Source organism: Chiroxiphia lanceolata, chromosome 2 (assembly GCF_009829145.1).
Source record: "Chiroxiphia lanceolata isolate bChiLan1 chromosome 2, bChiLan1.pri, whole genome shotgun sequence".
Taxonomy (NCBI): Eukaryota; Metazoa; Chordata; class Aves; order Passeriformes; family Pipridae; genus Chiroxiphia; species Chiroxiphia lanceolata.
Window position 1 is genome coordinate 76,922,616 of NC_045638.1, and position 22,357 is coordinate 76,944,972.

Below are 22,357 nucleotides of genomic sequence, written 5' to 3' on the forward strand. Positions count from 1 at the left end.
GCATTGTTGCTATGTACAGCCTTGCTAGAAATGCCTGTTGATTTCCTACTGTTGCTTGTCTAGACTGACTTCAGTTTCTTGTAGCTTTTCCAGTCTATAGCCATTTGTGCAGAAATTTCCCATTTGTGGTTGCAGTGCCTGACTTAATGCAAAAGTTTCTCTGGAAAGTTTTCTGGAACAATAATAAGACTATGGCTTGAGAGAGACAGAGAGAAAAAAAAAGGACTAAAATGGCATCTTATTTCTTCTATAGTAGTGAGCCCCACTCACTAGGATGGTGGAAGTTTATGCCATGAATTTGCAAATTTAAATACTACTGATGCCACAGTGTGCATTGCTTGAGGGATATAGCTCCTTTTTACTTAGAGAATTAAACACTATAAACGGTACATTGGAAACTCAAGAACTAGTGTAGCATGTGTAACCAATTATTTGTTTGATTTAATATTTTTATATAGTTAATTTAACACTGAGGACAAGATGGACTCAGCAAAGTGATGCAAGAAAATACTTTTTGAAGGGACCAAAGGCAGCAGGACTGGGACACAAAGGCCCACTTCAAAAGGACCTGGTACACAGGAGTTTTATCCAAGTGCAAAAAAAGAAAGGACAATAATATAACAAATAGCTGAGAAAGGGATATTTTTCACCAAGGCACTCCTTTTTGCCTGAAATATGAAAGCAAGCAAGAACCCTGGAGAGTAGCTGAAGGGCCAGGTGTGTTTGCTCAGGCAGGGTGACGCAGTGGCAGCCAGGGACACCCAGACCTGCCATTTGGCTGCAACCCACATAAACCTGAAGAAGTGATGAGAACCACTTCACTTTGGGCTTTGACCTGCAGGCGATCCATAAAAATAAAGAAAAAAGATGTCTGCTTTCTTCTCTCTGCTGTTTCAGAGATCCTTCCTCAAGGTGGCAAGGACCACGCTACAGGCACTCTCCCTGGTAGTCCCTTTGCACCTGTGCTGAACATGAGAGTCTCTCACATGTCTACTGTGAGTGTGCTATGAGGGATGAACACTGTCATGAGGGATGAACACTGGGGGGAATAAATGGAAACAACAGTGTGAAGGTTTCAAGGACATGCCAAAAGCAACATGGCTGGCAAGTGCTTATAAGCAGACTCTTTTGAGCAGTGAGATAAAGCAGAGCCTGGCATGGTCACAATGAGTCTTTCATGAGAAGAAGCTCTTGGGCTGTCTGAAAACCTGAAAACCAGCAAAGAGGAGGAGTTAGGTGTGCTTCCTGTAAGGCTGCTGTAAGAGACATGCCATGGGCAAGACCCTCTTCAGATCACCAGTTGTCTGTTAATGTTTCACTGCCAGCTACAGTGGCAGGCTTTGGTGTGGACTAAACTCCCTTCCCAGAAGCTGGCTCCAAGCATGCACTCCAGGTCAGGAAATGTGGGAAATACAGGAAGTCACTGGAAGAGAAGTTTCCTCTTACCAGCAAGCGCTGTCCCAGCCAACACTGTCTTCTCCAGGTGGGCTTCCATGAATGCATAAGGTTGGAGGAAGATGTGGGAGAGAGTCCTGTGGCTGCACAGAGCGCTGTGTGCATGTGGATGACACTTTCCCCCTGAGCCACAAGCAGTGTCTCCCTTGCCTTTATCCATAGCTGTTCTGGCCTACCCTTGCTTCTCTCCATGTTAGTGGTCAGTACCTGGGTGCAAGGAGAGAGACATCTGCCTCCTCTGTTTCCTTCTCCACTACTCTTTCTACCTCCTCAGGACTTTCCTACTCCCTGCAGCTCCCAGCATCACCTATGACAGCGCAAACTAGTGGGATGTGGCATATATATACCCCATTTAATGCTACAATTTTAATGATGTCGGGATGATTGCTCCTGTTTTCCTTTGCAAGTTTTTGGGCAAGGGGCAAAGCAGAAAATGTTGCAAAGTGAACTGGATCTTAGCACCAGGGTCCTGTCCAGGGAGCCAGCGTCTAGATATGCTAGTTTGGGGTGACTGACAGCAAGACAGAGCCTGGGGACTCGATCCTGAGCCTTGACTGAGTGTGAATCCTGCCTAGGGCACCTCTGTCATGCCTTCCTTGGTGGTTTAAGGTGGATCATTTCACTCATTCATAGATGGATTCCCAATCATTTGGTGTTTTTTGAGTTGTTTGCGATGAGGCACTAGGGTCTTGACTTTAGAACGAAGTTTTCTGCAAGCAGTTGTAGCTTTGCCTTGAATTATTATATCCTATGTAATACCTGAAACTTTGAAATCTAGTCAAGGAAATCTGGCAGTCAGAGTAAATGTGTTCTTTTTTTCCTGGACTACTGCATGGAGAAATGTGAAACAAAGGAGTGTTGTGGAGCCCTTGGATACCTCAGGGAAGAACACTATGGAAACTCACCAGGTAAACTGGACCTTTCTAGATGAGGTTTTTAACCGAGTGTAAATAATAAATAGGTTATGCCCCAAACAGCTACCATTGTTTGCAAGTGGTGACCAATTCTTGCACTTGATGTCTATGACAGAGGTGAAGCAAGAAATGGGTGTTCGGATCAGTGCATGTGCAGCAGTTAAGTCAAGCATATAGCAGGTTCAAAACCACAGAAGAAATATCTATTCATAACTCTGAAGAACTAGCCTTTGTATTTTCACCCCAAACTACTCCCAGGCACAGAATATCTTGGGTTAATTTGTGCCTAACTAGTGCTTCCCCTAGTCATCTGTTCCTGACAGAGGCCCCAGGATAACACATCAGCAAAGTTGCTGATCACTTGATTTATCTTCTGGTTAATCACACATGTGTGAGTCCAGATCCCCAGGCAAAGCCACTGGGTCCAGGTCATTGAGGTTCACACAGTTTTGTGACAAAGGAGAACTGTATCAGGACCAGGGCTGCCTCCCAGGTCATTGGTTCTCTGATCGGTGGTGAGGACTTTGGGACCTTGATTTGAAGGCTGCTAACTGAAGAGCTTTTAAGGTGTTGCAAGGTCAAGTACAGCAAAGCCCTTTAGCACTTCTTGAACTTTAGGAATATAAATGAACTCTGGAAGATTAATACTGTGCTTAAAGGCTTTGCTGGATCAATGTACCTTGCAGCATCAATTCCAGAGCTGGATGGCTAACTGAAGTAGACAGGGTCTGTTTCACAGTCAATTCTCTGGGTCATCATGACTGAAGAGTTCCTGAGAGGGAGAGGACTTTTCTTGTGTTGCCCCATCAGGACAAACATTCAGACTGCAGTGGCCAGCAGTAATCGCACATGGCAGTTCCCAACGATCATTGATTATTTCTACCTTACTCTGGACTGGAAAGGGATTGTAATTCCCCATGTGGGTTTCCTGGAAAACACAGACTCTATTCCGTGGATCCTTGTCTTAGGGTGATGGCCTCAAGACTCTCTGCAAAAACATGTGACATAGTATAGACCATAGTATAGGCCTGGCTCTGGGCATAGATCAGGGTGTAATCTGTTCTGCTTATGAGCATGCACCTTGCAGTGGTGGCTAAAGTCTTTGCAACCAACACCTGAATCACCTTAGGAGATGTGAAATTTTAATATAAGAAAAAAACCTTTAATATATATTAGACACTTTTAGACATTTTGATGACAAAGAAAGACATATCGTCTCCTTTCTTTTCATCCTTCTCTTCACCTGTGCTCAGGATCCGTTAATCGAGTCCTTTTTTTAAAAAATAAAGGTAACTTTGACTGATCTAGTATTTATCAAAATAATCTACAAATATTCAATTTTATTTTCAGAGCTTTTTGCAGAGTTTCTTTCTTTCCCTTCTTCCTTCCTCCTTCCCTCTCCAACCCTGAGTAGACTGCAGTCTGTTCTCTTTGTCTTGGTGTTCTTGAGCCAGCACACATAGCTACCCCGCCACTGCAGGCATGGCCAAACCACAGCCACAGCACATGCTGCCATTTTCTGCAGGGCTGTTAAAGAGGGGGGAAAGGAACTGATGAGGATGGTCAAGATCCACAGTAGGAGCTTGGGGAAAGTGACATCAGTGACAAGAGTAGTTGAGAGGTCCCAGCTCTCTGCAGGTGACTGTGGGAGTCTGTGGGACACTCTGGGACTGAAGTACCCCTGCTGGCATTGCTGTTAGCACCAGACAGCTTTCCATGACCAAGTGGTGGGAACTGGCTTGCTTCTGTAGTGCTGATCAATCTGCATCCCAAGGCAATGTATGCTGTAGCTGGTGGTAGCCTGACCCCACTTGGTTTACTGAAGCTGGAAAGCCAGGTATGCACTAGTGTGTAAACAGAACATAAAGCCAGGGAAGTGCGACTGACATGGACCAGGGGATGGATCACTTTGGATACACAACAACACTCATTTTCAGGGAACTGAACAGCCTTGTGGCTGTGGTTAAGGCTAGGTTTCCTGAGAAATTTTCGCAGTGAATTTTCAGAATAAGTTGCTAGAGTTTTCATATGTGAAGTGGTCTATAGTTGAAGATTTGCAGTGGGTGTAAATTGGCATTTGATCTCTGGCTGTCAGCAAATCTGCACTACAGGAGAGTCCCCCCCTTTTTTTTTTTTTTTAATTAATTATCAATTTGAATCAATGGTGAAAAACATCGAAAGCCTGATCCAATTGTAGAAACATGTATCGAGCCATGTTCCACAGGAGACTGTTCTACATCTGAAATTACTCGATATTTTTATTAATGACTTGCACAGTAGAATACAGAGTTTGCTTATTAAATTTATAGGTGTCATCAACCTGGGAGATGCTGAAGACAGTAGAAGATGGGGATAGAATTCAAAATAAACATAGGTGAAAAGTATTACACTAACATAAGAATAGACACCTTCAAAGAGCATTGAGAGAGAGTGACTGGTGAGGCAGCATTTCTACAGGAAGAGAGATGCCAGTCTCACCCTTGCTATCTAATTGGGCATTTTAACTAAATAAACAAGTAGAAAGCTTTCACCTTTCAAGCATCATGCTGCAGTGGCAAGGTCTCTGTTGAAATACTGTTCAAAACCACATTTGACTAGTTGAGTACAGTCCACAAGAGATCAGCAAAAATGATGAGAGGTCTAGAAAACAGCATATGTGTGATTAAACCTTTAGAAAGAGGAAAATATCAATACCAAATGAGATATTGCCTCATTTTCTGTTCTTACCCAGTGATGTCCTGTACCCTGGGCAGAAATGAACGGAGTTGTCTGCTCTGGCTTTATCAGCAGGTCCCAGCTGTTCTCTTCACAGCTTCCCTCCACCTCCTTCTAGCACACCTGGACTACAGCCAGACAGCACCTCTCTCCATCCCCATCTGCCCTTGTACAATCCTACCTGAGCAGATACTCCTACTTTTTTAGCTACTATTATCTGGTGCTAATTTGTGAACTTCCTTTCCTGCCAATTCTGGTCTTTAAGTGTGTAAATAGCGGTGTAGGGAAGAAACGAATAAACTATACTATTATAATAATGAAAAAAACAGTAGTCTTACATTTCAGGAACTGTTAGGAGAGCCAGCCCAACAGTAAGGACAGCTGAGCACTAGACTGTCTTTCTTAAGGGTTCTGTGTGTTTATAAATGCAAGTTTCTAAGCACATGTTGGGGAAACATCCTTCATCCTTCGGGAGCACTTAGTTGTGGAGTGATTCTGCTTTAGGGCTGAAGGCACGGACAACCTGTCTTGTTGTGTTTCTTCATGTTCTCTGCCTCAGATTCATTTATAGAGGATTGTTCTGTGGCAGTTTCCGGAAAAAATAAGCAGTTTTGGCATGCTGGCTCCTAGACAGGAACTGAAAACTGAAAGAAACTGAGATCCCACACCAGGGCAGTAAGTGTTTCACAAGAACGTGCTAAAACAATATTAGTAATAGTAAACAAAAATTACAATGAGCAGATGAAGAATAAGGCTATAGAAAGAAGACATAATTTACAGATGAAGGAAATTAGTCCTATTAATAATACAGAAATAAAAAAATGAAAGAAACTGTAAAGATTGTAATTTCTGTGTTAAAAACATTAGTGGATAAATAGTAAATAAGTAAAATGTCTAATTTTCCAAGGAAAAGTTTTATATGAAAACTGGGGGTTACAGGCAGGTAGGAAACTTCCTGAAAATAAGTTCACAACAAGAGGAGCATCACCTTGTCATGGGGGTCTTCTTTATATCCAATCACTAATGTGAAACTGTCTCCTATCTGACAGATGGTTATACTTAGTCTGTTGTTTGCTGAAAGTTTCTTTCTCTGCTCATGTGTCTAGAAAATCCTGGCTCTTGTATCACTTCTGACATCTCTCAATAGCATTTTTCCTGCTATTCTATTTTCTATTAATCTGAGTCAATTTAGCAAATGAGAAAATAAGGACCACACAGCACATAATTTGATTACTCGTTTTCTCTTAAACATTTGCCCATATTACTAATTCTCATTCAGCGCTACTGGTTTTAGCCTACAAAAGCATAAAAAGAATCTGAGGTTATAAGCCTAGTCCAGATGGGGATAATGCCTCCCTGCAGTCAGCAGGCAAGAGGGGGTATTTTTAGGGAGAGGTTCATGTGGAGGTATCTGTTCCTCTCTATTGTTGTCCCGTTGTCCCTCTCAGCTGCTATAAAGGGACCTCACTGCGATTATTTCAGATGTAGGCATCTGCACTATAGATGTCTATGTTCATTCAGAATCTCACCTCTTGTTTCTAAATAGTACAACCCTTTGCTTATTCATATTTTAATAGAATAGAGTATAATAGATTCTTTATTGCCCTTTCATATTTCTTTGGCAATAGGTGTGATTTCTGGGTTTGCTGATATACTGTTTCCATAGATAGTGTGTTCTTCTGCAGCATACAGTTAGTTGTGGAGCATCTTATCTACATCCCAAGCTGCATATAAGGAAGGTTTGACAAAGCCAGGCTGTGTGATTTATAGCTGGTTTACACCTAATTGTGATGATCAGTTTGACATTAGAGCTGCTCAGGAACATGGCTACTGAGAGCTGATGGGTGGCAACCAGTATCTTGGTAACAGTGTGGGAGGAGTATAAAATGGCCTAGAGCACACAGAAATACCCAGTCAGTCAGCCCAAACCATCCTTCCATACTTACTTACTTTGATGGATGCTGTTTACCTCCACTCCTCTTCTGAGTTCCTGGGCAGTTATTGCCTTCAACCCTTCCTACAGCTCACTCAAAATACACCACTGAGATTATCTTCATGCGCGTTTATCATGCCTCGTTCCTGTTGATTTCTCTCTTCCAGCTCACAGAACCACAGAGTCAGAGAATGGCTGAGGCTAAAGAGAGGTCAACAAGCCCAGCCACCTCCTCGAGCAGGGCCACCTAGAGCTGGTTGCCCAGGACCCTGTTGAGATAGCTTTTGAATTTCTCCAAGGTCAGAGACTCCACAACCTCCCTGAACAACCTGTGTCAGTGCTCAGTCATTCTCACTACAAAAAACTTTTTCCTGATGTTCAGAGGGAACCTCCTGTGTTTCAATTTTTATCCACTGCCCCTGGTCCTGTCACTGGGCACCACTGAAAGAGCCTGACTCTGTCCTCACTTCAGGTATTTATAGATATTGATAAGATCCCATTTGAGTCTTCTTTTCTCCAGGCTGACAGTCTCAGTTGTCTTGGGCTTTCCTCATAGAGGAGATGTTCCAGTGTCTTAATTATGTTTTTACCCTTCATTGGACTCTCTCCAGCATGTCTGCGTTTCTTTTGTACCAGGCAGTGCTTATTTCTACTTCTGTGTTTTGTTGATAAAAGTTCAAATTTTTTCTAGATTACTATATTTAATCTTGTGCAGGGTATTCTATGAAACACATAGTAGAAAAGGTGATAGAAGCTGATTTTCTCTGTCCACCACAAAAAATAATATTGCTTACTAGGTTTTAAAAGTGTCCAATCCTTACAATACTAAGGAAATAAAAACCAGAAATTGCTCTAGTACATGAACTTCTTCTGAACACAGTTCCTGACAGACCACCAGGAGCAAGGTGGAGGTACATGGGCAATGAATGGAGAGCTGAGCCAGGAAGACTGAAAAGACAGTGAGAAAATTGAAGTAGGTGTGGTCTTGCATGTCTTCACAGTCTATTCCATGCTTTCCCAAAGCTCTAGGAAACGGTTGGGCAGTCCAATGTCTCAAATGATCACTGCTTTGGGAAGCAGAAGATATACATGAATACAAGAAACTGAGAATATGAGAAAGACAACACACAACAGTGCCAAATGAAGCTTGTATTCCTAAGTGTGGTATTTTCGAGGGTAAAAATAAGAAATTAATAAATTTTCAAAAGCTTCTATTGTAATTTTTTTTAATAACATCATAAAATAAGCTAATTGTGTATAGTATATGTTTTTATGTGTTATAGACATAAATTTATTTTCCGTGTTCCATATAGATTGTAAATGTGTCATAGCATCAAAATAATAATTTTATAAAGTCAATATACTGCTTAGTATTATATTTACCTTATTATTAAAAAATTTAGAGGTATGTATAAAAGCTGAAAAGCAGTGGCATAATTTTTATGCTCCTCTGCCTGCAAAAATAATTGTATTAAGCTGGATGAATAATGAAGGGATGAAACACTCTGTATCATCATCATTTTACTATAGTCATGTTTTATTAATCAAATTCATCAATTTTCCTGTTTTCTTTAAAACTATTCTGACATTTTCAAGGATATTAAAATACAGGAGAGGGAGTGAGAAAGCAGGGCACGTGTCAGTAAGAGATCAGGATCTTACCATTGTAGAGTTTTTTGATTTTGATAGTTTACGTAAGCTGATCTTAGGAAACTTGTTGAGGCATTCAAGCAAAATTGGCATCATTACATGGTAGCAAAAATCAATATCTGCTCTGCTTTGTACTTATTAAGTGCTATATCTAAGCCATGTACTGTGAAATCAAATCCAAGGCATCTCACTTTTGGCACCCCAGGTCACCAGGTTGTTTTGTTACAAATGGAAAAAATGATACTTCCCAAGTCCAAGAGTGACAGTTCTTGTCCTAGGCTTGAGTTTTCTTATGGGCCTCTGAAGTGTGCATGAGAGTCACTTCTTAGGGCCAAATCTCTGAAAGTGGCCTCATCCACCTCCCCTATACACTGTGGGCTCACTGTGTTTTGGGATCCTGCCTCTGGGGCTGGGAAAAGACAGGAATCTCATGACTTGAACAGAGTCTGAGGTGAGGTGGATCCTGCCAGGCTGCACATCTATGTCAGTGCTACCAGAGGTGAAGTGGCCAAGGGTGACTGTTTTGGGCTAGCAAAGGAGAAATTAATGTGGGGATCTTCTTTGCGGTCTTAACCAGGTCCCAGGCTTTTTTTTTCCTGACTCCAGCTCCTTTTCATTCATGTGCAGCCAAGGGCAGGTCTAAGTGTCCCTGACTACCACGCTGTGACCCTGTCTGAGCAAACATACCTGGTTTGACAGATGTGATTGCGCAGTCCTTGTGAGGGAAAACGTGTCTCCTCTGGATTTTGACACCCCTTTGGAAAAGTAAAATTAAACTCCTGGTTTAAAAAGGAAAGCAGGCTGTGCTTCCATCACATGCTGTACTCTTTTGGTGCCTTCCACCAAAGGCTCATCCAACTTCCCATCATCTCAATTTGCAGATGTTGTACATACCTGTACAAAGCACTGACAAGAATAAGGAAGTCACGGGTGGGAAAAGCATCATCACCTCTTAATGGGGAAGAAACAGAGGGAGCAGAGCAAATGTTGGAAGAGAAAGTTAAAAGAGGGAAATTCTTTACCTTCTGATAGTTCCAAGTTTGGCATTACTCCTTGCTATAAAATCCTGAGGCTCAAGATACTTTTCTAAAATATATTTTCCTCCTTGCCTATTGAACAGAGAAACAGCTTCTGTCAGATGCTGCAAGTCTGACCAAAGGCCCTGGGGAGCATTGGTTAACTCTATGTTAAGAGAGTCTCAACTCCAGTGGTCCAAATTCACCTCTTCTTTTGTTGTGACTTCCGCTAAGATCGTGCCCTGAGGTTCAGTATCACCTTTCTGGAAAACCTGCCTTCCATGCCTCCCAATGGCATCCTTGAGTGATCCTTGAGAATCACTGTGGGCATCCCAACATGTCTGACTTCAGTTAAGCTTGTTGCAAAGCAAAACATACTGTTTTTTATTGAGCTAAAATGACAACTGAAAAAAAAGTACATGTAAACTATAAATTACTGACACATTTGTTGAGCTCAACAGGAATCCTATTCAACAGAAGGTGCTGGGAAACACAAAGCTTGAGTTTACTTATCCTTTGTTTCAGATCAGGTCCCTTGTGTTTCTTCATGTAGTTTGACCCACCTTTCCAGACATCCAGCAATGGGTAAAATGATTATGACCGTTACTCTCAGAAGGCAAACATTTCCATGGCCGAATATCTGCATAGCCAGCAGCAGAAATCGATATTAAGCTTCTACCACAATCACAGCAAGGAGCACATAGATATTCGTATAGCCCTTCAGTGATGGTGGATACCCCTACGGTCACAGCATCTGCTGCTTGTTGGCTGTTGAACTCCCAGAGGAGCTCCTCATGGGCACTGTGAGCAGGTCAGCAAGTGCTGTGTCACTGCCTGGGTAGTAACTATTGTTCCCATGGTGTTTGTCAATGGACTGGTGGGGAAAAGCAAGCTGCCTTGGCAGGGTATAAATTCCCCTCTCCATATACCAGCTCTCCTTCAGCAGATGCAGAGCACAAGACATGATGTTCCCTATGCCAGCTACATTCGCCCTGCTCCTCCTCTGTACCCCAGGCACAGGGGAGCGTGAATACACCTCTGTGCTTGCCGTGCCCAATGGAGGCCACTGGGGCAAGTGGGGCAGTCGGCAGTTTTGCCGCTATAGCTATGCCAATGGGTTTGCACTGAAGGTAAAATTCTCTCCGTTTCCTACCATCTCCTGTTCCTGCACCCTGGTCTAAAGCTCTCCAGCTCCCAGTACAGTTTTCTCTAGAGTCTAAGGACTTTCTGCAGAGTTTTTCTTCTTCTTGAGTATGGCAATATGTACATAAAACTATGAGTCTTCTGGAACATATTGCCACTGTAGGTACACCAGAAAGGAAAAATACAATTTTTTTTTCTTCTTAGGCCAAGAGTTCTCCCATTAGATACAGCAAAAACAGAGCTACTGCCAGAATTCTTTTGCTGTCAGATAGGATAGAGGTGTGCTGGCAGTTGCATAGTCTGCATGTGGTGGATGTTGCTGAGAGAAGTCACGTCAGTGCTAAAATCTGCTGCTGGATTCAGGGAAAGAGACATCCTCCACCAGTGTCTATCCTGGAACTCTGAAACTCTGCCTTACCCATTGGGTCAGAAATAGAAAACACAAAGAGCGTGTTACAAGGGTTGTATGGGTTTCCAGTAACAGGCATCTTTTCCATGTGCTTCCCAAAACATTTTCTCTTTCTCATTACAGAAAGGAGTGGGCACTGTTTATGACAGGCATGTCAAGGACTTTTCCTGGCTCTTCTCCCTCTTACCTTTATCTCTGCCTCTGTGTGACTTCTATTGCAGGTGGAGCCTGCCCAATTTGGAAGAGATGACACCGCTCTGAATGGCATACGCCTGCATTGTCAAGATGATTCAATAATTGAGTCCTTGGTGGGGGAGTAAGTAATGCTGTGTTTTTTCTCCTGTTTGTCATGCACAGCTCACCAAACACCCATGGGTGTTACCATTTACAGGAGTCTCGTCTCTGACTTGCTTTGTATGTACAGTGCTGTAACATAGTGAATTAAAACAGGTGGCTGGGGCTTGTGTTCATTAGTTTTTATGGTAATTAAACACAGTTACCTCACATTACTGCTTTTTGTTTGCTCTTGAAATTTCTGCAGAGCACTGTAAACACCTGAAATATGGTCCCAGGCATAGAGTATTTCTTTGGAAATCTGCAACATATGGGGCAAATATGAGAAAAGGTGTTTCTAACCACACGTTTTGAAACTGCTTGGGTGGCCCTGCTGCAGGGAACAGTACTGCACCTCTGGACAGCAGAGTGTCTGCCCTCCCTGGTGTCTGGTGTGTACTTGTTACATGTGTCAGGGATGCATCATAAAACATGTGCTCAGGCTGCCCTTGAAGTTTCCACCAGAATTGTAACTATCCTGGTGTTTTTCTGATGAGATATCAATGAAGAAAAAAATACACTCTTGGAAGACAAGGAAAAAAAAAGAAGAAAATAAGGGCCCCAAACTGCAGCAGGATGCTGTGCTGTGCTGTGCTGGTCATGGCTGGGAGCAAGGAATTGTTAAGCTTCAGAGTAGTATGACAAGGAGAAGGAGCCCTTTTCAGCAGTTTGCAGAGCCCAGACATTCTTCCATTTGCTTTTTGTTAGGTGGGGTACCTGGACCATCTTCCAAGTTTGCCCTGGAGGCTACTTGACCTCCTTTTCACTGAGAACAGAGAAATCCCAAGGAGGAGGTGATGACACAGCAGCCAACAACATTCAGTTCAGATGCTCAGATGAAAACGTGCTAGTAGGTGATGGACTGTCATGGGGAAGCTTTGGCCCATGGAGCCCAAGCTGCAAGATATGCGGTCTCCAGACCAAGGTAGAGCCACCACAGGGGCTTAAGGATGACACAGCACTCAACAATGTGAAGTTCTTCTGCTGTAAATGAGCACTTACTCCATGTTCATCACTGCCTACACATTGCATATCCCACAGCAAATGAAGTATCAGAAAAGCTTTGCTCTAGCTTCATACTGGGACATGTCTGTGATGTTTTGACTGCTTGCATCTTGCCATACTGGCCCATGTCTTAGATAATAATGTGTTTTACAGCTACTGCTATATTAGCATGGCTGCTCATAGTTACAAAAGTATATTGTGTTCACAAGAATCATTGCATCATGTACTGCTGGTATGTTGCTGTGAAAATGCCCAATCTCTGACAATTGCTCAGAGCTGATAGATTTCTTAACTTCTTTTTTTTTCTGACTAGCAAATTTGTTTGAAGTTTGCTTTGCCCATTTTTCCCTTATTTGAAATAATATTTTCTCTGTTGATATGACAAACAGGGAAGAATTTATATTAGTTTGAGTCTATTTGAGGTTTCTGACCAAAGTGAAAATGACCAGTGACAGCTAAATGGTTCAAAACACATTTTTGAGTGGGCTCATGAGAAGCATCAAACGTTTGCTGTCATTGCCCACTCTGAGCTTTAATTGTCTCAAGATTTGTACATTTTTTTACAAGCAATCTGTTAGCTCATACCTGAGTTCCTGCCTTCGGAAACACTTTCAGCTAGAAACTGTGTTTACGCTGTGCATTCATCTAAGTGTGGTACTGTATCATCTGGGTGGGCTGTATCTCCCCAAAGGGAGTGTTCTCTGCTCGCCCACCTACTGTTAGAGTAAATCATTTTCATGAGACTTGGGTTTTTTTGTTTGTTGCCTCTGGGTGTCATGCTCTAAATAGAATGGGGAGAATCCAAATCAAAAGTAAACTCTATGTCATTAATCCATTTTATTTATGCTCCAGTTTGCTTTGTAAGCTGGAAAATGTTATCTTGTCCTGATGTGCTAGATGTAAAGAATGTACTCTTCATTTGGGGAACAATCATGCCTGGAGACCACTACTGTGCATTGATGTCTGAGCCACGTGGAACAGCACAGAGCTGATGGTGGATATTCCTTCTGCCAGTTCACATCCTCTCTCTCCTTAGCTCAGACATAGCAGCATCACCACTCTGCCTCTTCATCCATGTAAATATTTCTTCCCGTCGTTTACTCAAATAATAACTGTATTTTCTTTTACGAGAAATTCTATATAACAGGCAAAGCAAGAACAAATTTGATAAATACTTTGGTTAAAAGGGTTTTGATAAAAATATCAGTGGTTTGCTTTTGAGTAGATCACTACTCTCTCTATCCTGTGTACTGTCTCTGGTGGCAATGATCCACAGCTAATTCTTGCTGCAATAAAAGGTTTCTCTGCATCAGGGAAGTGATGAGTAGGAATTTTATTGGCAAAGCCAACAGCAATCATTGGATGTTTGGTGCTTGGTAATGTTGTCCAATGCTAGCCCTTGGAGCACACAGTAATTTCTCATGATGCTTGTGTCATTTTGCCTTCCAGTCCCCATTTTGACCTCACTGGAATTTTCTTAGTGGTGGATGATGAGTGGAGAAGCTAACCATATGGAACTCAGGACTGATTGCACCTACTGCAACCAAGTGGAGAATAAAACATTTCTCTTGGCTCTGTCTGTACTGCACAGGGTATTGCTTCCTGTCTTTTCCTCCTGAGGCACAGCTGGGATAAACTGATGCATCTCTAATGACATTATCCAAAGTTACTTCAAGTGAAGCACTTACTAAAGCCTCAGTAGTGCAAGAAGATATCTTACAAAGATTTCTGGATTTGAATGATTTTATTCAAAAAAAAAATTAATATGAAATTTTCCAGTCAGACCTTCTGCTGCAACTTTCCACAGGTCTGATTTGTTTCATCTCAGGATCTGATTTATTTCTTAACATTTTAAGTTGTTTTTCTATAATTTGATATTTCTAAGTGATCCTTTAACTGCTTTCTGTCCTCCTCTTGACTGCAGACACTTTAAGTGTGCAACTGCTTTATCAAAGAAAAGCTTGTTTTGAAAAACCAACACAGTCAGCACTTGAAATACGAGGCATTATTAACTTCAAGGGAGCATTTTGTAACTTCCATCTCAATTTAGAAGTTTCTGAAAAAACTCTTATTTGTCATATATCCAGCTGTCTGTAAACATAGAAATCCCTCAAATCCCTCAGCTCTAGCATTTAGTTGCAAGAAAAAAAGCCAACAACAAAAAAACCCCAAACCACAAAAAACAAAACCCCAACAAAAAACCCAACAACCTCAAAACACCCTGCCCAACAAAATAAAAGAAAAAACTTGGAACCTTTTTCTAACAAGTTGAACTAAACTAAATTAAATCTAAATTCTGATGCTATCAGAGTTAGCTGGGGTTAACAGTGACCACACAGAAACTTACTTTCCAAAATGACCCTTTTCAAACCTCACACACGGAGATATCTTAATTTGAATCTAGTTGCTTGGTTTCCATTTTCTTATGAAATAGGAATAATTTCATCTTGCAAACTGACATCCAGTATAATTAGTGAGATGGTATTTGAGGGCATAGAAAAAAAAATAGCTGTACTGATGTAAACAAAACAGGCTTCATTTGATGAAAGTGAACAGGAATCATGGTGACATGATTATCTGCATTATCTTCCAAAACCTGGGGAATCCCTTTGCTCAGGCAGAGGCAGGTAGCTGCATGCACTCCACAGAAGTCTTGGAGGGCCAACTACTGGTCACCTTCCTCCAGAATATGTAGGACAAAACTCATCAATTATTTTATACTACAATACTCTATGATCATGTCACCAGCAAATGTGGCAACATGACATTTCAAGTGCTTTTTTTCCTCACTGTGTGAGTAAGTTGTATCTCTTGGAAAGGTATGCTGTGTGAATCTAAGTTGTGCGTGAAGCCAGTTATGTGTGGGAAAAGAAGTCTGTTAGTTTCTCAGTTCTCCAGGTGGAGCTAATTCTTGGAATGATCATTACCACTGAGCTAAAGTGCTTAAAAGAAGGAATTATTTTCCTTTTGAGTGATTTGTTCAAGAAGCAGTGCCTGTTTTCTTATGTGTGTGTATGTGTGTGTATATGTAGACAATTGAAAAACTTGAATTTCTTATTGCACATTTCTTCTCCAGAGGGTAGGCCAGGCTGGAAGACTCTGAACATCTGATACTTCTCTGCAAATGAATGACTCAGTTAAATTTTGAGGTTTCACTTGTGAAGAATTACTCACAGCACCAGCAAAACTGAGCTTTTATGCTTCTGTGTAGTACCAGGTGTAACATAGCTTCCTACCAGTGCGTGAATGGACACTCCAAATGAAAACTGTTCCAAGAAATGTTTGGAAGACAGAATACCACCTCCTCTTAACGTACTTTCTTCTGTACTAATCAGCAACTTCAAAATCAAATGGGTATGTTTTTGTCATCTGAATATTGATGAAAAATTTCCAGGTTGGTCTCCACTGAATAGTCCACTCACAAAACAGGAGTCATACATAGAAAAGATGGGGTGGGACCTGAAAGTGTCAGCCACTTGCTTCATTCAGAGTGGAGGAATCTGAACTTTTCATCAGAAATAAAGGTATAAAAACATTACCAAAGTGTGCTGTAACTGGAATCTGTGAGTAGCTACATCTTCATCACTTCAAAAAGCCACTGTGTGTCTCTGGCACATCTAGGAGTCGGGAACATGTTACCAAAGAAACAAACATACAGCTCCTATGCAATATTAATGGGACTACTGCCAAGACCAAGGACCAAGCAAGAATTATCCCTGAATCTACTGTTAATGTGGCAATTTTGGATCTGAAGTATGAGTAGGCTTGGGGAAGGCAAAGAGGAGTTTTCCACCAACCTATGCATATGTGGTACAACTCCCAGGGAGGCTGGCAGAAGCAGCAAGTCTGGAGCTTTCCAGAAGTGATTTTTTAAAGCCAGTCCTATTGAATAAGTCTGAATCAGACCCAGAACAGGCATGCTGTTAGTGGTGCTCCAGTGAAACTAACTTTGAGTCTGCTTCTAGAAAGCTGACCTTAGAAATCTTAGCCTTTATGGCTGCATTGTTCCTGTTGCAAGGAAAATAGATATCCCATCCATCACAGGTGTTCTAAAGCTTAAGTTATTAGTTTTTGTGAGATGTAGAGAAAACATCTGAAGATGCCTTAGCTACATACAATTTTTAATACTATACATGAAGAAGATTTGCACCACGCAGCTCATGCTCAGTGTCATAGTTAGCAAGTGTTGCAACCCCATAAAGCCAGCCCTAATTAACTAGTGTGATTGCCAGTGAGGAAACAACTGAAAACACCCATTCTAGAATTTTTTGAGTCTAATTATTTGGAAATCTTGTACAGAACGTGAGCAGCAGAGAACATTAACCTATGGGTCATGAACAGAAAAACAGCAGGGCTTGAGAGAGGTGATTAATGAAGGATTGAATTCTGGCTTCCATTCTCCCTCACAACACTGAACCTGTGGACATGCCTTTGTCCCACAGGACTGAATATCTATGGTATTGTGTTTGAATGCTAACATTTTGTATGAGAAGTTGTTGCATGGTTTGTACCTGCCTGCTTTGTCTTCTTCTCTGTAGAAAGGGAGCTTACCCAAGGCAATCCAAGCTCCTGCAAATAATGTTGGAAACTGTTGTCCTAGCAGGAATGAGGTAGAAACTACCTCCTAGTCTCAGTGAAAGCTGGGGGAAATGAATGAGCTGTTGGGCAACTCAGAAGCACAATTAGTAGACAGGTGGCAACACCACATGTATAGAAACCATATTTCTCTTGGATTAAAAAATCAATCCTCCAATCCAATGTTGTGCCTAGAATGCCCTTCAATCCCTGCTCCAGCAATTTTTTTTCGTGTCAGTGGAATTTTTATGTTGAAGTAACCAGAAGTAATTTAGAAAACAACTTTCCATCTCAGCTTTTACCACTTATCAAATAAGACCAGCTTTATTATTTCTGGTTTATTGCCATAGCATCCTCAACATGGCTAGAATGGCTGTCAAAGGGAAAACCTGAAATAGATTCTAAAAGTTTATTTGAACATCTTTTCTGAGGAGAAAATAAAAAAACAAATTCTGACTCCTGCTAGCTACAGTGTTTGTGCTTCTTTGAAACAAAAACTTCTGTGTGCTTACTGGGAAGAGCAGTGTGAAGGGGACAAAGCTCTTTTAATTTTAAAGGAGACTTTCATCTCAGAAAAATATAACTTCTATTCTAGGTGTTTGCAAGCAAACACTTTGGAACACTTCATTGTTTTATGGAAAAAAACATAACAAAGTTCCTCCTCTGGGTCACACTGGAGTCAGTGAAGTTACAAATGTATAAAGTAGGGGATAAGTTAGAAAAACAAAAACTTAGGAATCATTACTGTATAATCTACCTGATGAAAAATTTCTTTTCAAGTCTAATCAAATGACTGTAACTTTCCATGTGAGATTATAACACCCAGGCTACCCTGCTAAGTAGTTATTCAGCAGAACCTGCTGAGTCTCACTCCTATTAGAGGTGTAAAAAATCCACTGGTATCCTCCCAGACTTTAAAACCCAGTTGGAAGTTTATCAATGAGTTATCTCAGAGGTGGCTCACCTTGAATGAGATACAGTGTCACACTCTTGCTTGTTAAACAGGCTTTTATATAAGTGTTATGGTTTCCATAGAAACATAACTAAATCTTTTCTCCAGCATAATCCCAAAGGCTTTCACAGGCCTGGAAAATACACGGTGAATAGTCAAATAATTTTTCTGTGCTGACAAAAAGAATGCCACAGTTGTCACCCAGCCAAATTTCTCACATGGGGTAAAATAAGTTTAAATCGCACATGGCAGAATTGCCTTGCAACATTCAGACATTTTCTGGAATCCCATTTCACTGAAAGTTAAGTTTTAAAAAGTTCTAGTGCAACCTTACAGAACTGTGTGAGTTATAGATGGGAAAGACCTTAATTGTCTTCCCAAAGCATGTCGGCAAAACTCACGGGAATAGGAACAACAATTATGCTGATGATCTCTTCCCCCAGGCCTGTAGCGTTTCCCGTTGTGCATTTTCTAGCGTTGTTTGTGTTGAGTTTTAAATGTTCCTCTTAATGACTGGGACTACCAGCACGTCACAGAGATTTTCTAGGCAGAAGAATTTCCCCTAACAATCTGTTTACAGTGTCCTCTTGGGTAATTTCACCCCATTTCTCTTAGCAGTTTAGGAACCCATTCACTTTTCTAGGTCATGGCTGAAAATGCTTCTTGATAGTTTCTTATAACAAAGATGGGGCTGATCTGTACTAACTCTTTAATATTTTATAGGCATTTTAATGCTTTCAACTAAAAGAAAGGGAGGAAATAAGCTTGATGACTGGGTCCTGACTGTTAGCTCCTACTTGGCTCCTTGGGTGAGTTTTCCCAGCCATCTTTATTTTTTTTTTTCTTTCTCCTTCTTTTTTGTCTTTATCTTTTTTCGTCTTTGTCTTTTTTCCTTTTTTCTATTTTTTTTCTTTTTTTAGTGTTATAGACTTGGATAATATAAAAGAGTTTTGGGGCTGTTTGTGGGCTGTATGTTTTACCCTTTCAGTACTCGGTTGTGCTGGTTTCATGTCAACTGAATAGACAAAAGAAAACCAAAAATGTTCAAGTTTTTTATTAACTTTGTACTCCCCAACTAATTTTTAATCTCTATGATATTTAGAGAGGTCCTCTATAAACTTTTTGCTACCTCTCTGTCTCCCCAGTTTTACTGTCTCCTGCTTTATGACACTACAAAGTTAAAGAAATTTCCTTTATAATTTTTCCTGACATTGCTAATACAGCACATAGAATTATTTTTTTCTCACCATTAGAGCACAAATCCACTAAACACATTTGAATTAATATTTAGGGTAAGATTTGCTGGATGCTTTAATAAGACAGTTTGAGTGAACATTGAGATCCTGAGCCATTTATCAGGAAGCCTTCCCGTTCTCCTTGTAGTTCTGTATGTTTTTTATTGAGTCACTGCATATTCAGTAACTAATCTGTCACGAGGCTTCAAATGCAGAGTTCATGACCAACAGAGTTTCCACAGATGGTCTGCAAATATGCAAGGCCAAGAAATGTTGGGCTTGACGCTGCCTGTAGCAAGAAGCATGCAGCAACTTTCCTTGCTCAGGCAATTCCCATCCTATGGGTAAAACCTGGTTTAAAAATAAGGAAAGTCTACAGCATAAAATACTGGAAAAAAAATAAAATCTGAGTACTGTTTATAAGAATAAGGGATTTTAGAAAACAAATCAGGCTGTGCAGTGTGATGCCTGATATGTCATCCAGCGGTCAAGATGTTGTGTTGGTGCTGAGGGAATGTCATCTCTCTGGGTTTATGCTTTCAAACCAAGGAATGTGCTGAACATGAGCCGGCAGTGTGTCCAGGTGGCCAAGAATCCGGGTCAGTATAAAAAGTAGTGTGGCCACCAGGACCAGGGCAGTGATCATCCCCCTGCACTCACCACTGGTGAGACCACACCTCAAATCTTGCATTCAGTTTTGGGCTTCTCACTACCAGAAAGACTGAGGTGCTGGAGTGTGTCCAGAGAAGAGCAGTGGAGCTGGGAAGGGTCTGGAGCACAAATCTGAGGAGTAGTATGTGAGGGAGCTGGGGTTGTTTAGCGTGGAGAAAACGAGGCTCAGGGGGGGCCTTATCTGTCTCTACAACTACCTGAAATGAGGTTGTAGCCAGGTGGGGAATCAGTCTTTTTTCCCTGGCAACAAGGGACAGGACAGGAGGAAATGGCCTCAATCTGTACCAGGGGAGGTTTAGTTAGACATCAGGGAGAATTTTTTCACTGAAGGGGTGGTTAGACAATGGAAAGGGCTGCTCAGGGAGGTGGTGAAATCAACAGTCCTGGAGGTGTTCAAGAAATGACTGGACATAGCACTTAGTGCTGTGGTTTAGTTGGCATGGTTGTGTTTTGTCAAAGGTTGGACTTGATGACCTTGGAGGTCTTTTTCAATTTTAATGACACTATGATTCTAGGAGGATAATGTCTTAAAGGCCTGTATTTAACCCTGCCTACTGTTTACTCTGTTCAGGAATGTGAGCAGAGCAAGCTGAAACAAAATCCAGATGAAACTACAATGAGTCATCTAATCAACACTGTATGAAGATCTTTTTTTTTTGGAAATTTAAATATACAATGCTGCTGCAATTCAGTTAAGCAGTTGAACATAGGTTTAATGTAGGTGCACGAATATTCTGTCACTTAAAATTAAACAGAAGCAGGTGCTTTATTAGATTGGGGCTAAATTTGCTTGCTAAAATTATTTGTTGTGAATGACAGATATCTGAACAGCAGTGCCCTCCGGTGGAATATACCTGAGTGAATATGTAATCTATAGTCCCTCAGTGACAACGTAATTGTCTTCTGATTCTGTTATAGGAATACATCTGAGATTTATCAATGACCTAACCCTATTCATTCTCTCTTTAAAGGGGAAAATGCAGTTCTTTCAGCTTGGATTAAGGTGATACATTTCAGTGAGAGAGAGAAAAATCTTCTGAGGAGCTGATTAGCTGCTGGCTGTGAATGACCAGTGGGTGTCAATGGGAAATAAGGGCTTGGTTGCAGCTCTCCAGACACAGGGCTCTTACTGTGCATGCAGTCCCTTCTACAGAACAGATGGTCTAGTCCACAGCAAAGAGTCAGGTGAGTATCAAGAGCTGGACACAAATCTCCCAGACTCCACATAAGCTCCACTTCATGTGGGAGTATGGCACAGTCAGCTCTCATTACATCCCTGTGAGTGAACTCGATGCCTTCCCAGATGGGCTGAAGCCAGATTGGCTGGTGGAGACCCAAGGAATGGCAGCTGCTTTGGGGACTCTCTGCTTCTATGAGGGAAAATCCCTCCCCAGTTTGCTGACTCTCCTGCATGCTTTCCTCGAGGCAGAAGGACGGGGTGGGGTGGGGGGTGGAGGGGGGAGAAAGTAGTTCTCTCCCTTATGTGCTCCTGCATGGGGAGAGGAGGAGGGGGTGAGCTGTCCTCTTTCATCCTGGGAATGACACCCAGCCCATCAGGAGGGCTGAGCTGCAGCTTTGAATTGCTGCAACAATCATCAGGGAAGTTACCTGGGCTTGAGAGGGGACACAAATATTGTCTTGAAGCTAAAACAGATTGAGAAGCATCTGTGAGCTTGAAAGCCAGGGGACTAGTTTAGGCTCTGCCTGTAGACATAGGAAACACTGTCTAGACTAGTGGGACTGAACCATCGCATGGAGACAACAGTGTCTCAGTGAAGGAGAGGGAAACCTAGACACTTCAAATTGAACTATTCTGTCTAGTCCAATTTAGTCTATTCAGTTGTATGTGGCTACGGTTAGGTGAAATTAATCCTGCAGCACTCTAGCTGAGCTTGAGTCTTCTTTAGCCTAACTAGCTGTTGACACATCAAAATATTCAAGCAGTCAATACACCTGCTTGACATTGGCTGGGGAGCCAAGTGTTTGCCCAGCTTTGGAGGTGGGCTGAGGGGAAGTGCATCTGAGACAGTGTGAGCTTCTGAAGTGATGTTTATCACTTCCAATAAGCTTCCTGCATCTGTGGCTTTGCTCCTTTGAACTTTCCTAAAAAGAAGCTAGCCCGTATACATCTCTTTGAACTGCAGATATCGTAAGGAACCTGCACGTAGTGCTGTTATGTATGTTATATGTATTCCCACTGTGAGAAACCATCCTGACCTCAAATAGCCTAGAGTCAATAGAGAAAAAACATGAACAGACAATGGGGGGTAGTGAGGCAATGTCTTTGATGGTGTCCAACAAATCAGTGGAAGAAATGATGGCATGAAAGCTGAAGGAAAAACAGGAGTGA

The 22,357-nt window shown here is 41.6% G+C and overlaps 2 protein-coding genes across 3 annotated transcripts in view; one reads left to right on the plus strand and one right to left on the minus strand.

The window, feature by feature from the left end:
- Nucleotides 1-22,357, minus strand: part of LOC116782666 (vitelline membrane outer layer protein 1-like) — a 40,243-nt gene that overhangs the window by 15,959 nt on the left and 1,927 nt on the right. The window contains exon 2 of one of the 2 annotated variants that reach the window (XR_004355305.1): nt 18,160-18,233. The exons of the other annotated variant lie outside the window; for it this stretch is intronic. The gene's annotated coding sequence lies outside the window, so the exon portion shown is untranslated. Of the gene's footprint in view, nt 1-18,159; nt 18,234-22,357 lie in introns of those variants that run through there. 2 annotated transcript variants of the gene reach the window in all.
- LOC116782933 (vitelline membrane outer layer protein 1-like) lies at nt 10,646-12,562 on the plus strand. The gene is made up of 3 exons (XM_032680039.1): nt 10,646-10,813; nt 11,457-11,551; nt 12,277-12,562. The coding sequence occupies exons 1-3, from the start codon at nt 10,646-10,648 to the stop codon at nt 12,560-12,562; spliced, it is 549 nt and encodes a 182-aa protein (XP_032535930.1).

Coding starts and splice junctions, on each gene's coding strand:
- LOC116782933 (XM_032680039.1), top strand. CDS start 10,646: ATGATGTTCCCTATGCCAGCTACATTCGCCCTGCTCCTCCTCTGTACC. Junction 10,814..11,456: donor CCAATGGGTTTGCACTGAAG/GTAAAATTCTCT, acceptor CTTCTATTGCAG/GTGGAGCCTGCCCAATTTGG. Junction 11,552..12,276: donor ATTGAGTCCTTGGTGGGGGA/GTAAGTAATGCT, acceptor GCTTTTTGTTAG/GTGGGGTACCTGGACCATCT.